The following is a 10,161-nucleotide window of genomic DNA, read 5'->3' as shown; positions in this document are numbered from 1 at the left end:
TTAAGTTGAAATCTAATTAGTAATCTGTTAGACATGTTAATAATGATAATACAATAATTTAATACTGGTACATTGAAAGTTGCATTCTAAAAAAATAGCCTTGACAACTAGTTTCACACACAATATCACAAAGTCCCTCTCAGGTCAATCTAACAGCTGGACAAAAAAATAGAGAATATCACATATCAAAACTCATTACAGTCACTATCACTGTGCGTTTGAGTGTGTGTACACAGCCTGGCTACAGCTTATTTTGTTTTCACAGATGAATTAAAGTTCAGCCAGTCCCTGCTCCCAGCAGGCTGATGTTCAATAGCATTAGCTGCCCCTGTGCTGGTGGATGTGAGTTTCCTGACCCTGCTGGGGTCACTGTGCGGGGTTCAAGCTGCCATACTGCACAGACTGTGTGTTCTCTTCCTCGTCTTCGTCCTCTCCGTCCCCAGCCAGTGTCTGCGAGTCCGAGCGCTCCAGGCCGCTACCTTGGGCTTGTCTGATGGCCTTGGCCAGGAGCCGGTTGATGGAGGCCAGGCCAATGAGGTACCCGTCCTCCCGGTTCCCCTCGGCCCACGCCACGTCGTGCTGCAGGTGTATCCCCTCCGGGGTCGGCATGCTCTTCCCAAAGTCGATCATCCAGACGTTGGCCTTGCTAGAGCTGTCGTGGACGAAGAGGAGCGAGCTGCCAATCAACTGGGAGGGAATGGGAGCAGGACAACAGACATGAGTGGACAAGCTGGGTGGTTAGAGACCTGAGGTGTGTATTCATGTTGGGGGGGGGGGGTATAGATGGTACGTAGACAGAGGATGTTGAGAGGAGCGCTTGGACGAACTTGGTAGCAAAGGAAGGCATGGGGCTGGTCCCCACCTCGTCCATGTCCTCCCAATCAGGACAGTGTGAGTACTCAGGCAGTGCTCACCTCATGTGTGTTGAAAAACTCCGACTCGTGCAGCACATCACTCAGAGCCTGCAGTCTGGACTGGTACGCCCTCTGGTGGACACAAAAGGCATGACTGTTTGGTGCGCATCGAGTGTATTTGCATAAGCTGCCAAATCAACAGCAGCACAGTCTACCTATCCAGTATGTAAAGCATGTGTAGGGTGCAAAATATGGTGAATAAGTTGAGTGAAAAAACACATTGCAATGTAGTGTGTGTGTGTGTGTGTGAAGATTAATTAATGAAGGATCACTGCACTGACAATGAAAGAAACAAGAGGAGTGGCAGACAAAAAGACACACGGAAAGAGAGTGGAAGTCTAGGAAAGATGTGATCTTGTTTGCAAGAGGACAGATCAAGGAGAGACTAGATGACACTGTGTTTGTCTGCAAGAGAGAGAGAGAGAAGAATGAGAGAGGAAGGGCAAAGAGGAGAAATAACAGATTTATGGTGGTCAGAAGATGGAGAGAGAGAGAGAGAGAGAGAGAGAGAGAGAGTTAGGAACAGGGGAGTGGCAAAGAAAGACAGAGGACAGAGAAAGAGGTGAATACCACAGAAGACAGAGAAAGAGGTGAATACCACAGACCAGGATGTGGAGATTGCTCTTGGTGAAGGTAAGGAAGGCATCTATGAGTTGACCTATACTCTGGGTCCTATTGAAGTCCCGCAAGACAGTCCCATTCTCCAGCTGGAAATACACACACACACACACAAACACACACACATTAACACACAAACATGTACACATATCACACAGGAACACATTAACACACAAATATGTACACATATCACACACACACGCACACATTAACACACAAACATGTACACATATCACACACAATAAGTGGTAAGTTTACATATAGGCCTAATGACTAATAATTAAGAAAACATATACATATGTATTTTGTGTGTGTGTGTGTGTGTGTGTGTGTGTGTGTGTGTGTGTGTGTGTGTATACTATGTATATGTCTAAGCTTCCTTTCACCATGATGCCTTCAATCCTGAAGCCCAGGGTTGAACTGGAGCTGACTGAATCCCTCCACTGCATATACCGCAGCTTGGTCACAGCACCCTGGGCGTGTTCCTCCGCCAAGGGTGCAGATGGATCTACTTTCACCATCTTCTGGTACATATCATTCCGAAGGGTGTGACTCATCCTGGCCTTGGCTATCTCCTCCTCCAAATATGTTCTAAGGGAAGCCAAGACAAACATGTCGCAAACACCAAGAGAGACGTCAAGATATACAAAGGCAAAGGGGGGGGGGGGGGGGGGTTCTGTAAATAAGAAATGTACTTAGCTAGTGGCCAGTCTGGCTATGGAGAATCGCCAACTTACTAATGTGATTGTACTCCATGACACCAGGGGGCACTCTCAGTGAACTGACAAGAGAAACCTTTCTACCTGATGTCTACATCTCTATATAAGTATTGTCAAATGTCCTAGTCAATAATGCTTCTTTAACTTAACTTAGTCTTGTGGGCCAATTGTTGGTATCACAATAATGGTCTATACATTTGAAAAAAACACACTGGGGATATGTGTGCATCTAAGATGTGTGAACTTATTGTGTACTCTCTCTCTCTCTCTCTCTCTCTCTCTCTCTCTCTCTCTCTCTTTCTCTTTCTCTCTCATGATGATAACGGCCTCTCTCCTTTTCTCATACCGCACTCCCATCTTGCAGTCCATGATGACAGGGTGGGTGAGGCCACTGAGCAGGTCCTCCAGCCGCAGGTAGTCATTGCCGTTGCGACTCAGGGGGCCGTAGTACCGCGGCACAAAGACCCGCAGAACGTCCGACATCAGCAGGCTTAGACACGCCCCCTCCGTCTCACTCCAGCGCTTCAACACCTCACCTCCCTCACTCAGCTGGAAGTTACCTAGCACACACACACACACACACACACACACACACACACACACACACAAAGAGAGAGATTTGAAACAATGTCACTTAGTCAGAAATCAAATCAGAAAAGTAAATACAGATATAGATAGATAGATAGATAGATAGATAGATAGATACTGTAGATAGATAGATACTGTAGATAGATAGATAGATAGATAGATAGATAGATATACTTTATTGTCACACAACAATGTTGCTGGTAATTGTTGTTACAGAAAATGGTAGCTCAATTCAGTAAAGGAGAAAAGAAAGAAACAACACATTGCATTTATATAGTGCTTTTCAAGACACCCAAAGGACTTTACACTCACGAACCAACACCAGCTTGAGGTGGAGAGTGAGGGAATGAATTAATGAGCCAGTTAAACTGGGGGTGATTATAAACCAGGTTGGGAATTTAGCCAGGACACCGGGGAACCCCCTACTCTTTGTGATGAGTGCCATGGCATCTTTAATGACCACAGTGAGTCAGTACTTTGGTTTAACGGTTTAATGGTTAAAACAAAACAAAAAGGTGAATAAATAAATTGTTCAGATCTTTTTCAATTGTTCAATTTTGTTCAGGAGTCTGATTGCTGAAGGATTTTTTTTTTTTTCAAAAAAATGTGTGGTTTCAGTTTGTATGACTTCTTGTCTTCAAGAGGACATATGATGGTTTGGATGAGAGAGGGTCATTGATTATTTTGGTTGCGCAGTTTAAAGTGCGTTCAGAGTACAGAGAGTGGACCGAAGTAAGGTCAGAGGCTTTGGGGACAACCCTCTCTAATTTCCTTTTGGTGTGACTGTCTCTAGACAGTAATGGATGATGCTCTCTGTGAATAGGTGGTTGCTCACATGAAACTTCTGCAGCCGCCTAAAAAAGTGTTTATCGTGTCTTTCTGTTTATGTGAGTGGCGTTTATTTACATTTGCATCTATTCATTTAGCAGACGCTTTTATCCAAAGCAGATTTATATACAGTATGTCAGTTATGTCCCTGGAGCAACTCTGGGTTAAGTGCCTTGCTCAAGGGCACAACGGTAGAAGCCAGGTATTAAACCCACAACTTTTCAGGCTACTGCATGCTAGTGCAGCTCCTTAGCCACTACGCTACCACAGCCCTACACACACACACACACTCACACACACACACACCTACACCCAACAACATGCTAGCCCAGCTTTTTAGCGACTATACGCTACCACCATCCATTTGTCCCATTTCAAGTTCTGTATTCACCAATTCACACAAAAGCATGAAATTACTTTCATACACAAACCCACACACACACACACAACTCCAATATTTAAGTAATACAGTGTGTGTGTGTGTGTGTGTGTGTGTGTGTGTGTGTGTGTGTGTGTGTCCTATGTGTGAGGACAACAGCAAACCGGTCATCAATGCAGTGGAATTCAGTGTGAGGTCGGACTGGCTTGACTTGAACGATCCGACATCAGACTGGAATACATGGAAAAACATGGAAAACTGGCACTTCCACCATTTGTAGAAAACTCCCTGTCCCACACCATATTCTCAAATTCCACTCTGTGAGGATATTCTCACTTTTACCATCAAAGCGCGCCTTCAAGTCTTCCCAACAAGATCTAACCTACGTGGTACCCATCCAGCTACAACCCACACTGCATTCTTCACCCCACTAACCATGACAACGAGACCACGGCACATGTTCTGAATGGATGCAGTTTTTATAAAGGACTTATATTCAGGCATGAAAGACTGGTGGACTTAGTGTCACAAAGCATTAAAGAAGTGCAGGAGGGAACAACAAAAAATATACAAACACCATGCTGTACGACACCATCATAGATATGAATAGTAAGAATGTGATTATTGTTGAGATAGGACGTTCTTGTGACTTGTATATGGACACCTGTTTCAACTCCAAGCTGTTAAAGTATTAACCACTTGCTTACAGTATCACAAACCTGGGATTCTAGTGCAATCGTTCTTGTGTTTGGGAGTCTTGGACATGTGCACAAACTTGTTTTACGTGGACTGCATCTGTGTGGACTAAGCAAGCCAAATGCAAAAAGACTCTTCAAAATGTGTACTTATCATACCTTGATGGCCAGCCAGCTGGACCCAGGAACTCTGCCTGCGCTTGGACCACTGCATCATGGTCAGGAAGGTCCTCCAAGAGCGACACTGTACGATAGCGGGGATCACACAGGGAACAGAGGTTAAAGTTGATCGGTAAAAGGTTAAAGGAGAAAGAACAGTTCCTATAAGGTCAAGAGGTCATCGTTGATTGGTGAGTGAGGCAGTACTAAGAGTGGTCTTCCTCAGATCAATTAGCACTCTAGACAATGGACCATCCCTTCCTATCATTACTGCAGCCAGAAGGATGTGTGTGTATGTGTGTGTGTGTGTGTGTGTGTGTGTTTGGGAGGGTTGGGCCTCTGGATGTAAAGTTTTGCCTCTGTTGACTAACACTGGCGATAAATCTGGTCATATTTTTCCAGCCTGAAGCCTGATGTGACCTATGGAACCCAATCAGAGTGTATCTGTCAGCATGTGTCCTCTCTTGTCAAAGTCACAGTATTGCATTCAACTGCCACCTGCCATTCTCTGTTCTCACCACTCAGCAAATAGCGGCGCAATGGTAATGTATTCTGGAAATGTTCTCAGTGGAATGCTTTGGGTGATGGTTCTGTATGCACACAATGTTTGGTGAACAGAAATTCTCTGGAACGGAGTGTGTATCTTTGTGTGTGCGTGTGTGTCTGTGTGTCTAGACCATGCTTTCTAGAGCATTTGGATCTTGTTTTCCTTGCTTGCCTATCGGATCCAAATAAAAGCATTTAAATGTGTGTGTGTGTGTGTGTGTGTGTGTGTGTGTGTGTGTGTGTATGTTTAGCTGACATGGGTACAGTGCAAATTCTACAGTTGCTCGCCTATCCTCATCAGTACTCCCATGCAAATGGCGTATTCAAATCAGCAGGGTCAATGCAAATACAGCCGCAGGGATGCAGAGAAAGAGAGAGCTCATGTGCGTGTGTTTCTATCATTCTAATCATTTAACAGTTAAAGAAATAAATCCTGCAGCAGATTCTATACAAGTTCTTAGTAAGTCCTGTGCTCTGTAATAATTAGGAACTTAATGTGAATGAATTTATGATAACTTGAATGATGGGATTTCTTGAAAACAGTTCCAGGACGTCTCGGCTATTGCTAATGGAGTCCATTCTCTCCCTTCAATGTGCAGAGCACAGAGCTTACTTGTGAGATAAGGGTGTCTCTGGAAGATCCAGTTTACCTTCCTGATCGTGGAGCCCAAGAACGATAAAGACATTTATACTGTGGCTATCAGAATGTAATACTATTCCCAAAATATTAGATATTATAAAACCAGTCAGGGTAAACACATTATGTCCACTGCTGCAGAGAGTGCAGAGCCACAAGTACCACACATGCTTGTTGACATTTGCTGAACAATAAATACAATGTAAAAAGTAAGATATAGTTAAGACTCAGTAGAGGTTATGCATGTCCTTAATGCTGCCTTGAGGCCACCCTTTCCTGTTTCATGTATGGGACACAGAAAACTGTTCAAATGGATCATTCTGGGTGAGTAGCCATCCTTCTGGCCCAACACAGTACTTAGTTCCATCCTGTTGTTATGACTACTGTCACCATGGAGCTGTGGTGCAAGCAGCAGCAGTACCACATTTGGGTCTCAGAGCCCACGGGGACACGGGATTAAGTCTGACCATGCGGTTATTTCCTGACCCCACTCTCCAACTTGCATCCTGTCTCTCTCCACTGTCCTATCAGCCCAAAAGCCCCCCCCCAAAAAATCATTTTCAGAACATGTGAGCCTTTTCACCCCCTTTTTAGTGAGGGTACAAAAGCTGCTGAACTCCAACAGAGTAATTAGTGTAGCTGTGCAGCTAGACGATCTAATCAAGAGTAATGTCTAGGATTTTATGAGATTGAGGTAGAAGTGAGTAGTACCATTTTTGTTGTAGGCTACTTTGAACAGCGGGAAAAAACTCTTTCTTTTACTGTCTATGGAAAAAAAAAACAAGTCACTCTCAGCCAAGTTGGACCCAGAAACAGAAGAATCATCGGCACGTTATTGTATCACGACACGACTTACCAACCGCATTATGATAATCAGTGTCAGTGCAGACCACTCCAACTCCAACCCACTCAGAGAGCATCTCTTACAGCTGGACCCAGTCAACCCAGAGGGTGCTGCTGACCGGCCCAGTCGGCCTAGAGGCTGCTGCTGCTGACCGGCCTAGTCAACCCAGAGGCTGCTGCTGCTGACCAGCCACCATGTTGTTTTCTAACTCTCACATGGAGACATGGCACAGAGGGAGCTGCCCACTGACAGGACTGCAATCAGAACTCATGTCTTATGATTTGTACCTAGTCATGAAAAGTTTAGATAGATAGATAGATAGATAGATAGATAGACACTTAGATAGATAGATAGATAGATAGATAGATAGATACTTTATTGATCCCCAGGGGAAATTCAAGGTCACAGTAGCATACAGACAACACACACACATTCACTAACAGCAGAAAGTAATTAAAAGTATATAATATAAAAACACAACTAAGCAATAAGGACAGTAGAAGATAAATATATACTAAATACTAGATATACTAAAATACAAATTATACTAAATAACACAATTAGGTTCTTATGTTTATTTTTTCTAATTTGTGTTTCTTATTGGGTGACCTTATGTGTACTGAATGGCTGAATAGAATAATTCAACTAAGTCAGCTGTTATGTGTTCTAGAATAGAACAGAATAAGTCAGCTGTTATGTGTTCTTCCACATGACTGTTGACATGACATGACTGGTTTTATTGCATTCTGTTCCTGTATTGATCCTGAGTATATATTTGTGTGATTGTGTCTTTAGACATAAAGGGGACTATTGTGTTTTTGCTGTGTGTACAATTCTCAGTAGTTATCTAATCAGTTTCTGATGTGGGGTCCACTAAGGGGTCCTCTAAAGACACTTAGACCCTGACTGTTTGTTTGTTTAGTTACAGCAGACGGAGGATCTTTATGTGAAGCCATGCAGTCCCTTGATGTGCATCATTGTAAATAAAACTCCTGATTCTTTCTACTGTACTGTGTACTGAATGACCATCACTACATATAGTCATTCCTCTGTTGTATCAAAATGGCCATTCCTACACATAGTTAAGTGAATCATTAAAGTAGTGTGAGTAAGCATTTCCAAAACTGACTTCATTTAAACTGTAAGTGTGTTTTCTGTGTTTTTAATTTATTGGTAACTGATCCAGTAGCATCTGTGGTGCAAAGCCTAACACCACAGACACTCATGAGCAGAAATACCAGCCTACAAACATGTGGACACACACACACACACACACACACACACTCACCCTCCTCATGATTCTCCGGCGAGAAGACGTCTCCTCCCCTTCGCTGAACACCTCGTCGCTCTCTGGAGAGGAGAAGTTGAAGGAGGAGGAGGAGGAGGAAGAGGAGGTTGATGAGTGTACCAGTACGCGGGACAGAATGTGATGGTGTGGTGTCTCCTTCACCCTCCTCTTCTCCTCCTCCAACACACTCCTGGCCTCATCCCTCTCTCCGTCCTCCACCTCTCCGTCTCTGCTGTGCTCTTTCCACATCTTTCCTCCTCTCCTCCATCCCATGCCGCGCCCCTCCTGCGATGTCCTCTCCAGGCTGCCGCCGCGCGGCCATTCTCTCCTTCCTTCATTCCGCCTCTCGTTCATCCCTCTCTCCCTCAGACTCCACAGGTTTCTCCTCGGCGCCTCTTTTCTCTCTGTCCACTGCATCCCTCCTTCTTTCTCCCTTTCTCCATCTTCTTTCGCTTCCACTCCTCCACCTCCCCCCTCTTCCAGTACCCTTCCCTCCTGAGTGGAGGGGCCTGGGGCTGTGTGTGATGTGGGGTGTACTGGTGTGTTCGTCTGCTGTGTGTGTGTTGTCTCTCCGGTCAGGGTTAGGGTTGTGTCGTGTGTCGCTGGTGTGTGTGTTTGTGGCAGGTGTGCGGTCACTCCTGTGTGTTCCGGTGTGTGTGTGAGCTCCCCTGTCACCACTGGTGGTGTGTGTGTGACCTCTCTGCTGTGAGGAGACCCCTCTGGTGTGTGTATGACGTCTGGTTCCCCCTCCTCGCCATCGTCGGCCCTGGGGGAGAGGACTGCCTGGGCAGACTGAAGCATCGGTGTGGCTCTGGGTCCCTGCAGGACTGCAGTGTAAATTCCTGACATATCCTCTTCATGAGGGTGTCCCTCTAGCAAACAAACAATTCCTCCTTCTTCTGCAACTGTATCCGGTAACTTTCTTCTTTCTCCTTCTCCTCTCCTCATTTCCACTGAGACCGAGGGAGAAGTGGTGACGCTCATTTTCCTCTCCAAAGACTTAACATGAGAGCAGAAGTTCTGCTCATTGGCTTCCTTAAGACATTACAAAATGCGTTCAAAGCAAGAGGGAGTCCAGACCAACTTGTTTTACGTACGAAAGTATGATAGCCACCGAGTGTACTTTCACTGCTGTTCGTGTCCTAGAAACCGAGGATAAATCAAGTAAAACGCCGACCTTAGGTCCTGAACGATCTCTCTTCCACCATTACTGAGTCGATCTGCTTTGCGCCTAGAGTGAGAGTAATTTACATGATGTGACGTGAGACTACAGGCACATCGTAGAGGTTTCCAAAACAACTCTGGACTCGACTGACACGTGCCACAACCACATTAGGCCTACATGTCAACGATCATAATCAGCACATGGCTGATGCTGCGACTAGGGTAGCGCATAATTGAAGGAACGAGATATCTTGGCATTTTCTAATGAATATGCGGTGTGTATATATAAATATTCAGCAATAAAGCCCGATTTGGTTAAATGTATTAATTGATTACTCGCTGTCCACAGCTTTTTTGCCATTTGTTTTTACAAAATAATTATCTTGAATGTACTTCTTCGAACACACCGCCACTTTTACTCCTTTTCTTTTCTGGGGGATATTTTCTACGCATGCTATTATACAGTGGCCTCAAGGTGTGTGACCATGTGTGAATACAAGCTTTTGTTCACAAAACATGACATAAACAAATGATCCCTTCTGTGTGTGTGTGTGACAGAGTAAGGTCCATGGAAATTAATGCAAATTCAGGCATAATTTTCCACATTCCACCGGATGGGTTTCGTGCGAACTCGTCGTTGGAATCGTCTACCCGGTTTACTGTCTGCGCCCAGACGCCGAGACCGGAGAGAACAAAACAGGAAGTCAGAAGACAAACCAAATGAGATTTAGGAATAATGTAATTGTTTGTTTAAACGTGTACAAACATAAACAAAGGAATGC

General features: G+C 44.6%; 1 protein-coding gene across 1 annotated transcript; it reads right to left on the bottom strand.

The window, feature by feature from the left end:
- Positions 1 to 36: 36 nt before the first annotated feature.
- Positions 37 to 9,699, bottom strand: LOC121682007 (inositol-trisphosphate 3-kinase B-like). The gene is made up of 7 exons (XM_042061990.1): positions 8,216 to 9,699; positions 4,901 to 4,985; positions 2,598 to 2,811; positions 1,919 to 2,123; positions 1,520 to 1,621; positions 915 to 986; positions 37 to 687 (listed from the first exon to the last, which is right to left on the bottom strand). Exons 1-7 carry the CDS (start codon positions 9,197 to 9,199, stop codon positions 367 to 369), a joined length of 1,983 nt encoding a protein of 660 aa, XP_041917924.1. The 5' UTR covers positions 9,200 to 9,699; the 3' UTR covers positions 37 to 366.
- Between the last annotated feature and the right edge of the window lie 462 nt (positions 9,700 to 10,161).

The sequence above is a fragment of the Alosa sapidissima genome, chromosome 14, assembly GCF_018492685.1.
Source record: "Alosa sapidissima isolate fAloSap1 chromosome 14, fAloSap1.pri, whole genome shotgun sequence".
Taxonomy (NCBI): domain Eukaryota; kingdom Metazoa; phylum Chordata; class Actinopteri; order Clupeiformes; family Clupeidae; genus Alosa; species Alosa sapidissima.
Note: the sequence above shows the minus strand (reverse complement) of the source record. Positions and strands in the feature narration are given on the sequence as shown.

What these genes read in the sequence shown, in the direction of transcription:
- LOC121682007 (XM_042061990.1), bottom strand. Translation starts at nt 9,199, where the DNA reads ATGAGCGTCACCACTTCTCCCTCGGTCTCAGTGGAAATGAGGAGAGGA. An exon ending in GACTGCAAGATGGGAGTGCG is followed by an intron (nt 2,124 to 2,597) that starts GTATGAGAAAAG and finishes GGCTTCCCTTAG; the next exon opens with AACATATTTGGAGGAGGAGA. An exon ending in AGTTTTTCAACACACATGAG is followed by an intron (nt 688 to 914) that starts GTGAGCACTGCC and finishes ATTCCCTCCCAG; the next exon opens with TTGATTGGCAGCTCGCTCCT.